The sequence below is a fragment of the Phallusia mammillata genome, chromosome 4 (assembly GCF_965637545.1).
Source record: "Phallusia mammillata chromosome 4, kaPhaMamm4.hap1.1, whole genome shotgun sequence".
Taxonomy (NCBI): Eukaryota; Metazoa; Chordata; class Ascidiacea; order Phlebobranchia; family Ascidiidae; genus Phallusia; species Phallusia mammillata.
This window is the reverse complement of record NC_137255.1, coordinates 15,433,468-15,446,547: the sequence shown is the minus strand read 5'-3', so window position 1 is coordinate 15,446,547 and position 13,080 is coordinate 15,433,468. Positions and strand designations below refer to the sequence as shown.

The window sequence follows — 13,080 nt, the reverse complement described above, 5'->3', positions numbered from 1 at the left end:
GGGGGGGGGCACATCCTTTCTTGAACTTGTGACTGATTATTGGATCGAGCCAAAAGTATTTGCCAACTGCTGGCATCTACCGTTCATAGACAACTAGATAGTAGATACTCCGCACGACAAGCGACAAAATTAAGAATGACCAGCCTTTTTAAGATGTCTATGTCCAACGATGGGTTTGGAAAAACAATAATGCACTTTGGTCCACTTCAATGGTTAGGTTTGTGAGTTGTGCCTTAGTGTTTGTAACAATTGCGTAGTGTTTACTCGTATGACATCTTTAGAGCAGGCAATTAATAGAAATGAACGTGACCAGTTATTATTTGAAGTATTTAAACAATTTGTAACAAACTTTAGCGACATAGTTTCCAAGGGTTTCAAATCTTTATGCTTATAATAAATTTATGTTATACCGTTTTTATCTCATTATCAAAAATATGTTTAGATGCACTTCTTGTTAAACCTTGGGTGCCATGAGTAACACTAAAACAAAGTTTGCATTGGTTTGGTTTGGCACTATGGGAGTTTCCGGTTTATATTGGTATTTGGTAATATAAAAGTGTTTAGTGGGCTTCAGACAAAGGTTCTTAAAATTTCAATGCTACTGAATCTGCCCTCATTATTTCTAACCCTAAAATGAGGGATTTTTTGTGTGCAAAGCAGGTTAAACATGTAACTGCTCTGCTAACACAGAGATCTGATGGAAGATTCCAACAAATAAAAAATACGACCCGTAAGTTCGTGTGCAAGACCAATTTCAGCAGGCGCAAAGCAAGTAAAAGAGGTCAAGGCAGGCCAATCAAACGTCTTTGGTGCAAAATTGCTGTGTACAAACCCCAAAAATAGCGTGCAAAAAATTTTGTTTCAACATAAAGCATGCATGCACTTGCCATATTCTGCAGACTGGGGACTCATAATTTAGTAACATACAAGTATGTTTGTTGTCTTGGATGCATGCAAAGGATATACTTTTTACTGTGTTTGCAAGGACCACGAATATTGGACATTTCTTTTATGTGATTCCTTGAGTCCTAAGACCGATGACTTTGAATCTCCAACCATTTTTTAAAATGCATCGGTTTTAAAAAGCCTTAATTTGTTGTTTAGATACAAAGTGAAATACCTTGTAAACACATTAAAAAATTTGGTGTTCTGCTCCTGGCAGTCATTTTTGGTAGGTTTTTTGATTATTCAAATGGATGAATCAAACGAAGGGTATAAACAAACAGATGCCAAAGTCCCAAGAAGTATCTGAAAAAAAGTACAAAATGAAGGATACGGTAAAAAGGATTATGATTTAATTGTTTATTTATGGATTTTATTTATGGCTAAATGTGAAAGTGTTTGAAAGAGCTGTTTCCTGCTGTATACATATAAAGCGCCATTGTATGTAATACCTAAGATATCAACTTGTTTCTCTACTTTGTCACGTTCCAATCCAATTTTCTTGTTAAGCTAATAATCAATTGGCCATTAAATGATGCATTTTACTACACAAATTAAGTAAACCAATTGTTAATTGGCCAAACTTGTTTACTAGTTTGTTTTATTTCAGGTGGTTAGCTTCGGCAAACCAAGTGTATACCATGCTGTCATTGTCATTTTCTTAGAATTTTTTGCCTGGGGTCTCTTAACCACTCCAATGATGGATGTGAGTATGTCTGTCTATTGTTTTACCTAAAACCAATCATTGCGATTTTTGCTTGCTATAACTATTTTTTTGCAAAATTAGGTTCTACGGAACACTTTCCAGGAGCATACATTTCTAATTAATGGTATGATCCAAGGCATCAAGGTTTGTACCGCTATTTTTTTATTGGGTTGCTTGTATTATTCTATGCCTTCATTTGTTTTTTTTGTTTGTTTTAGGGTATACTTTCATTTCTTGCCGCCCCACTCTTAGGAGCATTGTCAGATGTTTGGGGTCGCAAAACGTTTCTTCTTCTTACTGTGTTTTTTACATGTTCCCCCATACCACTAATGGTAGTCAGTCCATGGTAAGGGTGTTTTCATGCACACAAAATTTCTTGCGTTCCAGATGAAATGCTCTGCGTTTGTTTCAGGTGGTTTTTTGCCATGATTTCAATTTCAGGATGCTTTGCTGTTACATTTTCAATAGTGTTCGCATATGTGGCTGATATCACCGATGAAGCAAACAGAAGTACAGCATATGGACTGGTAAGTGCTCTTGTAACATACTAAATACCACACATGCTGTTTTGTGGTTAACTTAACAAAATATAATAAGGTATATGTTGTAGCTGACATTGTAGGTTTGTTGTTTCATAGGTGTCTGCAACTTTTGCTGCCAGTCTAGTAACAAGTCCAGCTATTGGACAATATCTAAGTGATACATATGGGTATGGTGTTGTGGTTATGCTCGCCACTTCCATTGCTGCTTTGGATGTTTGTTTTATTCTTGTGGCAGTTCCAGAGTCACTTCCAAGCCCCAAGGTCGGCCCTTTTACATGGGATCAAGCAGATCCATTTGGGGTAAGTTTCTGGTGTCTGTTATTACTTTTATTATGTTGATGTGCAAAAACCATACTAGTACACAGCCAAGGAACATGATTCTGCAAATAAGCATTTGGGAATGTATTATGTATCCAAACATTATTGATACTGTATGTTAACCTAACCATAAAAACAACACAATGTACACATTAGGTAACGGTCAGTGTATGATATATTTGCAGGCAATAAGTAATTAGTAGCCTGCAACATTATGATCAATGTGTTAAAGGCATGTGCATTTCTCGAAATGATATAACATATAGTATTGATTTTGTGTCAAACTTATAACATAATATCTAAACCCTTAATTGTAAAATAAAAAGGTGTATAACGATGCAGTATGATGCAGCTTGCATTGTATAATGCAGATTAACAAATAAAAAGACAAACATTTGTTCTGCCGATAATATAAGTACACTTCTTGTACATCCTTTAATTGAAAAGCTGATTACAATTTACAATACAACCAAAATTGACCTATTTAGCTGTGTACCTGTGTGCCTTTTAGCTGTGTATTATTTGTTAAACTGGCCTAGTTGCCATTTGCCTGTTTTTAAGTGTACAAACCCAGTGCTGGTAATCTGAATAATGTTTTTCTAAAAGTGCCTTTTGACAAGTGAATATTCACTTGACACTTATAAAGTATGAAAAAGCAATGTTAATTTTCAGTATGCTGTTTTTAAACCACCTTTTAATTTTTGTGTTACAGGCATTAAAAAGGCTTGGGGACAACAATATTTTGTTACTACTATGTCTCACTGTTTTTCTGTCCTATCTACCCGAAGCTGGGCAGTATTCCTGTATTTTTGTTTATCTACGCCATGTGAGTAAATATGCTTGGGAGTAGACGTGACAAGTACCACAAGACTTGCGTCGGTTAATATGTGCCTGGTCACAATGCAATAACATCTTTGTCTTAATGCTTCAAAAATTTGTCACAATTCAGCATTATTAGCAATGAAATGCAAACTTAAAATACCTTTTGTCTGAAAGTTGTATATTATTTTTAGTGTCTTCACAATTTTTTGGTCTGTAAGTTTAAAGAAGTCAACCATACTTAACGCACAAAACTGCAATTAACTATGTTACATTTCAATTTACTTAAACTGACTTTTTTTAATAACAGGTAATAGGATTTAGCAATGATGAAGTCACCGCATACATAGCAGTTGTTGGTGTCTTGTCAATAGTGGCACAAACTGCAGTGTTAACCATGCTATTTCAAGCTGTGGGTAATAGAAACACCATCCTTATTGGGCTCACAGCCCAAATTAGCCAGCTTGCATGTTTTGCATTTGGAAAAATGGAATGGTAATACTGTACTTGTTGCTAATGTTGTCAGTGTACTTATTTTCCTGTTTTTCAGGGTTATGTGGTTGGCTGGTCTTTTGGCGGCGTTATCAAGCATTAATTACCCTTCACTTAATGCCCTTGTTTCAAAGTTGTCAAATCGTGATGAACAAGGTAAAATCTGAAGTTGACACAAAAAAAAGAGAAAGTGGTATTAACCATTGCTTGACTGTTGAACACCTCAAAAAGGCTATTTTAAGGTCTTGTCAGACGCTTTCTGCTGGAGAGATGACCAGTCCCTAATAATTTACTGAAAATAGTCTGTCAAGGCAATCTTTTCATGTTAATTAAATATTTGAAAGTTAAATGTACACCTGTAAGATTGTTTTTTAAAACTGACTTGTGTTGTTTATACATATCTATGAAACAAATACTATTAAAACAAACACTATCAAAACATTGCAGGTAGTTGTCCTTTTTGCAGTAATGATCTTTTCATATCTGTTTTTAGGTGTAGTACAGGGAATGGTTACTGGCATAAGGGGCTTGTGTAACGGCCTTGGCCCAGCATTGTTTGGACTCACTTTCCATGTGTTCAATGTTGAAATAGAAATGGTTTCTCTGCATCCAGTTTCTCAGTCAACTTCATCCAACACATCCAGTGCGTTACATGTTAATGAGGTAAATTTGGACTGCATGAATATTTTTTATCACTAACTACTGTTTTTCATCCTTTATTTGCATGTAGAAAATGTGTAAATATTTGTATGATATTCGAAAGTATTGTATAGGTGTAAATCTGGGATCTCCAGAGATGTGTGAGAATATGCAAAGTTTCACAACAAGAACTTTTGTTGCAGTAATAATAAAAGTATAACGTTTAGCTAAACACATCCGATTAAAACCAATTACTTGAAATTTTAATGCTTTATAGTAGTGATGCACCGAAGTTTCGGTTGGCCGAAACATTTCGGCCAAATCCGCTGTTTTTTTTTATTTGCATGGAATTAAGGCCTTAAATTTCATTTACCCTCATACGAAACATCATAAATTAACTATCTATGAAATACCAGCCATGTTGTCTGCAAAATATTAGATGTTTAGCTGAGCTTACGCATTGTGAAAGTGATTTTAGTTTGTCAAAATTGAGTTCACTCGCATCAACAACACAAGGTTCAGTTGAAACCATCCAAAGAAACGGGGATTTTAGGTTTGGCCCCATATTCGGTTTCGGCCTGAATCTGTTTAGGCGGGTTCGGTGCATCACTACTTTGTAGTCTGCCCCCAAAATCAGACAGGGTCCAGGTGTTTAATAATCCTTATGATTAAAACTACAATACACCAGACATCAAACCCTTACGTACCAGGGTGAATGCAAATAGCCACTTTTTTTATCATGAATGTTTTTAACTTACAGAATGCACTACCTGGTCCACCATTTTTGTTTGGAGCATTTGCTGCCATGCTTGCAATGTTGATAGCTTTCCTTATTCCCAAGAACTTTCAAGCTATCCACCGGGGAGCCAAGGATCGCAAAAGAGATTCCCAAAGCACTGTGAAAACTAACTCCCATTACTCGTCACAATTAACCTCACGAAATGCTTCACATAAATTAAGCCAAAACAAGGCTTCAGACTCTGAGGAACAGATTTGCATGTTGGCGACTGATGATGATGACGACAACATGTTATAGCCTAGGTTAATTGTTTTTATGTGTCTATTTGTTGTGAAATGAATCCATGGTAGCAGAAATAATATGCAATGCATGATTTTATTCAGCAAGGTATTTTTGTAACATCTAATTCAATTACTATGAGTGGGATGGGGTGTAACTACCTTCTAGTTAATGGTAATTTTAAAACCACCTCTAATTGTGTTGTTTTGGCACATAAAAGTGCACTCATTATATTACAGTGTAATCCAGAACTACGTTTGTGTTCAGTATCTGCCTGGTATTAACATTGTCCAACAAATTTTAAACCAGTTTTTGATGTTCAAAGAGCAATGTTATAGTGTGAAATCAGTTGTTATTGTCAAAACCAGTGTTAAATAAAAAACACTTGCTGTCTACACATATGCACAATTTACTCTCCACTCTGCTATAAGTTGTGACCAACTGACCATCCAATATCATGGACTTTTGGTATGCTTCAGTACCATCTTGCCAGCAATGTTAGGTGAGACATGTGCAGTGTGTACTTCTGTTGAATTGACATCCTAATTTCAAAACTAGAGTACAACTTTAAAATAAAGTACAACTTTTTTGTGTGCAATACAAAAAAATATGTGTGCCATAAAACTGTTTCGTTTATGTTATCACTACTGGGAAGGTTTGCATGGCTATCATGTTCTCTCTGTGTTGTATTCAAAACACTGTAAATGGTGGTGAAATATTAAAAATTTATGTCAGGTTTCATCTAATGATACAGGTACAGCTTGAAAAATGTCATTTGGTTGTTGTGAAGCCATTGATTCTGTTCTGCAAATTATTGAAATTCTCCGATCCTTGGAAATAAACTTTCCATTGATGTAAGACTCTTCTGTCTTTAGGATCTCATGAGTATATTTGTATCTTACCCTAACAGAAAAATATAAACAACATGGGGTTTTGTGTTAAACAGCAACAGCATTTTACCTGTTTTTCATGATGTACAAAGATCTTTGTGGTAGTAATGCTTTGAACCATTCATCGGGATTTTTCTCATCACAAAATTTCATAATAGATGGTGACAATAAACTTAATCCAGCAATACAGTATCCACAGAACTAATAAAAATCTCCATTTACCAAAGAATCATTTGACAATGCATTGTATATGTAATGCATTTACCTTAACTGCATCGATATGTGGTTTAATAAAACCTGTTGCTGACAAATCAAGAACATGGGTCATATCACGAATAGTGTCATTAAAATTAAACGAATGTGATTTAATTCTCGACACAATGGTTGAGTTAATTCTTGACCAACTAGAAACTTCAACTTCGCGAAACAAATGAATTGCCTAAAAAAACATAAGCAATTTTAAATTGAAATTTAACAGATTTGGTAGTGGTACATATATTTCACGAAATTTACCCACATTATCCCAGTGTCCTTCTTGATAGACAGATTTACCCCATTTGGGTTCAATTTCGTTCAGTAAACATTTTTCTTCGTCCTCAGTTATAAAGTTTGGCAAAACTACGCACCCGTCGTTCGCGTCTTTCTCCACATTCTTTGATGAATATTCGAACAGCTCCTGGTAACTAATAGAACTGAATGGACGCTTGAATGAATTTTGCGCAAATAGCTTTTGCCAGCAACTCCTCCGTATGTGCAAAAGCTCTGACAAGCACTTCATGTGTTTGGCATTAAACAATATACTACATCAATTGCAGACTAAAGCAAAACAAAACCACGCAGTTTACTACAATACCAGAATCCCACTATTCATTAAATCCGTTTTTGCGCGACGACCTTTACTGCTATTGTTGGCTTGAAAGGCCGTGGGAAAATGAGTGCACTCATGCGTGATTCTGGTTATTCACCCGTGACTTTGACCAGTTCCTGCATAGACTACTATAAGTAGTCTATGGTTCCTGTCAGAAATCAGAATCGGAAAATCCATTGTCGTTTATTGCTTTTAATTTGGCTTGATAAATTGAAAAAAACTAAAAGTAACAGCAGGTTCTGCCCAGCATTTTTGATGGGAGGTTTTGGGTTTGGGGAAAGGTGTCAAACAAAAGGTAGTGTTTGTTTTGTAAAATAGTGAATGTGCAGTAAACAACTGGCTAAAGTTCAGGGAAATGGTATTTTTGTTTGTAAACAAGCCGCGTTCTTTTTGTGTCATGTTTAGAATCTTTTTATGTATTCAACTTCATTAGTTTTATTTTTTCAAAAATTTGCTGTTTTTGAAGGTTGTTGTTGTACTTCTGAACTAACACATAAAATATATTTTTTAGAAATGATATTTAGGATTCTGACCGAGCAATGGAGCAGTACTAATTACCAATAATATGCTGCAACAAACATTCTAAATAATCTTACCTTTAGTTTTCTTTAAGTTAAATTTAAAAACACAATTGTATAAATTTAAGCCCAGATGTTGCTTTGCAGAGTTTTTACACAGTGTATAGCAAATAAATTAATTTGTTTTCCTAAATAAAACTCTTCTCTAAATTGAAATGGATGAACAATATCAAGAGGAAATTGAAAATGAAGAACATGTTGAAACAAACCAGGAAGAATATGTGGACACTAATGAAGAAGTTTTAATGGGAGAAGTTAATGAAGAACTTGTTGCTGAAAATGATGTTGAGGATTCTAATGTTAATGAAGAAGTGTTGATTGAGTCCGATGCCTCACTTGTTCAAACAAATGATGCTATTAACCAAGAAGTAACACATGAAGAAGAGAATGAATATGATGATGCCGTAGAGGAAGAAGAATCAGAGCATTCTCCAAATGACAACATTGATCAGTATCAAGAAAATGAAAATGTTCTAGAAAATGATCAAGAAGTGGAAGATGGGACTGTGGAAAGTCAATATGGTTAGTAACATATTATTGGAGTGCTACACCAATCTTGCATCAGAACATATTTATTTTATTTTGTGCTTTTCAAAGATTTTTCATTATCTTCAATGTTAAAATAACAAAACAAATCGACAGTTACTGTTCAAATTTAGTCACAAAATGAGATTTGTTGTTATATTATGTTGCTACATGGCAATGTATTTGAAACAGTAACAATGTGAGTAATGTGGATGTCACATTTTCTAACATTCCTAATGACGAATCAACTGTAGGAAACTTTTTTGAATCTGCACAGAAACAGAAGTTGTAAATGCTGAACATGAACCTGAAGAAGAAGAAGAGGCTGTTATTTTTCCTGAGGAAGAAGGTGAATCTTATCAGGAGGGTGAAGAAGTTGCTGAACATGTTGTTGAAGCAGAGAATGAAGCTGTGGATGATGAAGAAATGGAACCTGAATTTTCTACAGCAAATGATGGGTATGATATTGCAAATTGCGCCCAGTAATTCCTTTTATATTAAAGTGGGAGTTCTTAACCTAGTGTGGCATGCAAGAACTGTTTATGAGGGGTGTGAAAATACTGGATGATTAGAGTTATATAATAGTAGTTACTTCGTGTTTGGTGTGAGAACTGGTGAGTGACTTCAAAGTTGATGCCAACAAGTAAAAAATCCCTTTATTAAGAATTGTGCCTCATAGGCCTAAAATCGCTCCCTTTATTAAGAATTGTGCCTCATAGGCCTAAAATCAGTTTAACAAACATCTGGTGACCATGTTATCCATTGAATTGCTCTATTAACCATGTTTTTTTAACAGACTTGAAGTTACTGAGAATGCTTCTGAGCAAGTGTATGACGAAGAAGTTGAACAGGGATACATAGAGAATGTTGAGGTGGAGGAAGAGGCACAGGATGAATATGAAGGAGGGGAAGCTACCACTGAAGTTGTTGAAGGAGAATATGAAATGCAATCCAGTGAAATCAACACAGAAGGAGACACTGAGTTGTAAGTTTTTGTTGTAACTCTGGACAAACTGTTAAGATGTTCGATAAAGATGACTACTATGTTTAAAAAAAATTAATCTTACATTTTTATTGCTTTTCGCATTGTGGAGATAAAAATACAAATGCATCAAAATTTTTGCAGGACAAATGTTTTTAAGTGAACTTGTCACAGGCCAAAAGTTGGTCATTTGAACAAACATAGTATAAATTTGTCAACACTTGAATTTGATGTTAATTTCCCAACTAAGTTTCATGACCAAATGTTTCAACTAACCCCCAAACTTTACTTAAAATATATTAGAGGGAAATGTATCTTTACTAATCAAACTTACTTTGTTTAGAGAGACAGTAGATGTTCAAAAAGAAACTGTAGAGGCTGAAGAGGACAATGTTTATGAGGATGCTGTGGAAGTAGAGGAAGAAAAACAAGATGAATATGCAGAAGAAGAAAATGTTGCTCAGCATGTTGCAAATAGTGATGAAGAGGGAGAGGTGGAAGAAACTGGAAGTGATGGAGTAAAACTCGGCCATGTTTCTGATGACGACCTTCGAGGTAGTTACAGCCAGTGTTGCACTTTACTTGCCTTTAAAATATACTGAACAAAACTGAATATTTAACTAAAACGGTGAATAATTTAACTTAACACAGAATCAGAGTTAGCATTTTAATATCAATAAATGATATTGAATGCAACTCTCTTTTGTGCATTATTATTTTATTACAGGTCATACCATATACGTATATAATATTTTTGTAAAATTTAAATTTTTAGATTCTGATGATGAAGAAGTACAAGCCAAAGAAGAATCAGGTGACTTGAAATATGTAATTATTTGCAGATATTCTTAGTGTTTTATTCTTTGTAAAATGTTTGCTTGTTTCTTTATTTGAAATGCCAGTTTTTTTATTCGTACAAATTCCCACAGAAAAATCAGCCCCACCCAGTCATGCAGAAATAGCCAAAATGTTTGATTCGGAAAGTGAAGAAGAACCAGAAAAAGGTAAACATTACAATTTTTTTGATGTTTTTTGTCAATTTAAAATTAAACATTATTGTTTTACTCGTTGAAGACAAGATTGGTTTTATAGACAAAATTAAATATTCACTTTTTTTGCTGATCTGAATAGATTTCCAAAATTGTTCCAACTTGTAAAAGCTTTTTAGTACCTAAGGAATTTTAACTTATTTCCTTTAAGGGGAAGGTGTTGGAAATCTTATCCATGACATCTTTGGTGAAAGTGATGATGAAAACGAGGAATTCACGGGATTTGGTGAAGATGATGTAAAAACCGGAAAACCACATGGAGCAATTATTTCAGACTCAGATGAAGATGACCAAGGTAAAAAGGAATGTCCGATAACTAACTTTTGATTTCTTTAAACACTTTTGAATTGTTTAGATGAGCCCCCAGCAACTGCTGAGGAGCCTGTTGGATATGATTCAGATGAAGGAATTCAAGATTCCAAGGAATCTGGTTTGGTTTATGATTTTGACATTATGATGCAGAAGAAGAAGGCAGAAAGGTAATATTTTGTTAAACAATTTTTTAATGTGCAGAATTTAATCATATTTGCTGACCATTCTGCACATAGGAAGGACAGGCGAAGGCGAGATGGAGGGACAATGATTTCAGATTCTGATGACATTATAAGTGCAATGCTTCTCAAAATGAAAGAAGCTGCGGATGCAGACAAGGAGGCGAACCGGTCAAGAAAACCTGCTTTGAAAAAGTTAAAAATGCTGCAAACAGTAGTTCGACACTTGACCAAACAGGCAAGCGACAAAATAAATCAATTTACTTGATATTCTTTAGGGTGATTTTACCTCCATTGCAATAGGTAAAAATGTCTTTGCTTTTCGCAGGATCTTAAGGAAGCATTTGTAGACATGGGAATGGTGGCTGCAATTGCCGACTGGTTATCTTTGCTTCCAGATCGCAGTCTTCCTCATTTAAGCATCAGAACTGAACTACTCAAAATTCTACATGACATGCCACCAGTTAGTGCGGTAAGCATTTAATGGATTTCCAATTTTGTGTCTCGTTTATTCGTCGCATGTGCGATGTTTTTGCCTCAAATCTCAGCTTTAAACGTAGTGCCTAAGATCGTTACGGTGAACCCCTACCATAAGTAAGCGCCAAGGACAGGGTTCGCTTTCTCTGGTTTTGCCCAGGATGCTTTCTGCTCAGTTATTTGGCATAGTCCCAGCCCCTTATAGGCTTCCGTAGTGGGAATACCGCCACAGACCAATGCCAATTGTTGACGAAGTGGAACTGTTTGTTCTCAAAAAGTGTTGCTATGTTGACGGTGAATGCATAAACTGATAACTTAACTGGATGATTTTGTGTGTGTAGGAAACACTAAAATCCAGCGGGATCGGTCGTTCTGTGATGATTTTATTTAAACATCCCCGCGAAACACGACATAACCGTGAATCAGCTGGACGACTTATTAACAAATGGTCAAGGCCCATATTCGGTCTCAACGACAACTTTAAAAGCATGAGCAGAGGAGGTAAGCACCCGTAATAAATTACCTCGAAAACATTTGCTCCTATACGATTTTTTTGCTGAAATATGTTTTTGCTTGTGCAGTATTGCTTTGTTGTTTTTTTAGCAGAGATTTGGGATGCTATGACTGAAACAATGGGTCATCATCCCGGGGCACAAATTGTCTTTCTCCGTATTTTTTCTCGCTTCTATATGCATATTTAATTAATTACCGCATATCTGTAACTTGAAACGTGTTTCAGAACGCGAGCAGAGAGATCTGGAACAAATGCCACAAGCTAAGCGACGTAGGTTAAGTACTGGACAACCGGAGGCAGGTAGGGATGGCTCCAACCCGGCACAAGACCAGGAGCCGCTTCGTCCTGGTGACCGAGGATTTGTTATGAGGGCTCGAGTCCCAATGCCCTCACATAAAGACTATGTTGTGAGGCCGAAGTGGAACGTTGATGCTGATAACGAAGACGACGATGGAGGCTACAAGAAACGTGGCAAGTCGAAGTCCCGTAAGGATGAACGCCTGGAGAAGCATATTAAAAACTTTGCAGAGCGCCGTAAGAACAGTAAAATGCAACGTGCTGTCGGTATAAGTCTCGAAGGTAATAAAATGCCGCTTACCTGATTAATAAACTGTCACCAATGCCCTGAAGATGATGTTCAAGCGTCCATTGGTTGCTTTTCACCAAGTGCGCTGGCTCGAGCATGACACAACTTTGTCATGTTACCTAAAGTGGTATTTTAAAATACCCCCAAATTATAATTTTGAAGTATTCAAATGGCGTCAAATGCACAAATCAAAGTCTTACCCTGCGCAAACCTTTTTTTTTATTATCTTTTTTGTTGCTTTTATGTGTCTCCTGCCTTTTGTATCAAAGCGAATTTGCAGTTGTGCGACTTGTCTTACTTCGGGTTTAACAAGATTGACAATGCTAAAATGTTTTGTACATGAACAACATATCAATTTCATTTTCAAGTGCCAAAAAAATTATGTACAACTGGTTGGCCAATGTGGTTTTACAATGAAATAAACATCTCGACTGTAAACACCGATTTACCAGCACAGATAAAGACATGCAAGAACTTCAATGTGACTTATATGAAAATAATGAAAGACAGTGTCGTATCATGTATTTTCAATTTTTCAAAATCCTTGCTTGTAGCGTAAGTGGTAGAGCAGAACGCCCTGTTTTGTTTTTATTTCAAGTACTTTCTTTGTCAGACCATCTTTGATTTAGGAATTCAAAGCAATT

General features: G+C 35.7%; 3 protein-coding genes across 3 annotated transcripts; 2 read left to right on the top strand and 1 right to left on the bottom strand.

Moving 5' to 3' along the window:
* The first annotated feature begins 458 nt into the window (after positions 1-458).
* LOC145224729 (solute carrier family 71 member 1-like) lies at positions 459-6,217 on the top strand. The gene is made up of 11 exons (XM_080091299.1): positions 459-1,277; positions 1,553-1,648; positions 1,730-1,792; positions 1,867-1,994; positions 2,061-2,175; positions 2,287-2,490; positions 3,221-3,334; positions 3,638-3,822; positions 3,878-3,975; positions 4,313-4,482; positions 5,219-6,217. The coding sequence occupies exons 1-11, from the start codon at positions 1,197-1,199 to the stop codon at positions 5,492-5,494; spliced, it is 1,530 nt and encodes a 509-aa protein (XP_079947425.1). The 5' UTR covers positions 459-1,196; the 3' UTR covers positions 5,495-6,217.
* Positions 6,145-7,278, bottom strand: LOC145224731 (RNA demethylase ALKBH7, mitochondrial-like). Its single transcript, XM_080091304.1, has 4 exons — positions 6,884-7,278; positions 6,632-6,805; positions 6,437-6,567; positions 6,145-6,379 (listed from the first exon to the last, which is right to left on the bottom strand). The coding sequence occupies exons 1-4, from the start codon at positions 7,142-7,144 to the stop codon at positions 6,208-6,210; spliced, it is 738 nt and encodes a 245-aa protein (XP_079947430.1). The 5' UTR covers positions 7,145-7,278; the 3' UTR covers positions 6,145-6,207.
* A 597-nt stretch (positions 7,279-7,875) lies between these two features.
* On the top strand, positions 7,876-12,874 carry LOC145224727 (uncharacterized). The gene is made up of 12 exons (XM_080091297.1): positions 7,876-8,334; positions 8,615-8,795; positions 9,134-9,322; positions 9,663-9,874; positions 10,095-10,133; positions 10,249-10,323; positions 10,520-10,663; positions 10,724-10,847; positions 10,917-11,097; positions 11,188-11,331; positions 11,678-11,837; positions 12,076-12,874. Exons 1-12 carry the CDS (start codon positions 7,968-7,970, stop codon positions 12,450-12,452), a joined length of 2,193 nt encoding a protein of 730 aa, XP_079947423.1. The 5' UTR covers positions 7,876-7,967; the 3' UTR covers positions 12,453-12,874.
* The last annotated feature ends 206 nt before the right edge of the window (positions 12,875-13,080 follow it).

What these genes read in the sequence shown, in the direction of transcription:
- LOC145224729 (XM_080091299.1), top strand. Translation starts at nt 1,197, where the DNA reads ATGAATCAAACGAAGGGTATAAACAAACAGATGCCAAAGTCCCAAGAA. An exon ending in TAACCACTCCAATGATGGAT is followed by an intron (nt 1,649 to 1,729) that starts GTGAGTATGTCT and finishes TTGCAAAATTAG; the next exon opens with GTTCTACGGAACACTTTCCA. An exon ending in GCATTTGGAAAAATGGAATG is followed by an intron (nt 3,823 to 3,877) that starts GTAATACTGTAC and finishes CCTGTTTTTCAG; the next exon opens with GGTTATGTGGTTGGCTGGTC.
- LOC145224731 (XM_080091304.1), bottom strand. Translation starts at nt 7,144, where the DNA reads ATGAAGTGCTTGTCAGAGCTTTTGCACATACGGAGGAGTTGCTGGCAA. An exon ending in AAGAAGGACACTGGGATAAT is followed by an intron (nt 6,806 to 6,883) that starts GTGGGTAAATTT and finishes ATGTTTTTTTAG; the next exon opens with GCAATTCATTTGTTTCGCGA. An exon ending in TTGTACATCATGAAAAACAG is followed by an intron (nt 6,380 to 6,436) that starts GTAAAATGCTGT and finishes TTTTTCTGTTAG; the next exon opens with GGTAAGATACAAATATACTC.
- LOC145224727 (XM_080091297.1), top strand. Translation starts at nt 7,968, where the DNA reads ATGGATGAACAATATCAAGAGGAAATTGAAAATGAAGAACATGTTGAA. An exon ending in CTCAGATGAAGATGACCAAG is followed by an intron (nt 10,664 to 10,723) that starts GTAAAAAGGAAT and finishes TGAATTGTTTAG; the next exon opens with ATGAGCCCCCAGCAACTGCT. An exon ending in ACATGCCACCAGTTAGTGCG is followed by an intron (nt 11,332 to 11,677) that starts GTAAGCATTTAA and finishes TTGTGTGTGTAG; the next exon opens with GAAACACTAAAATCCAGCGG.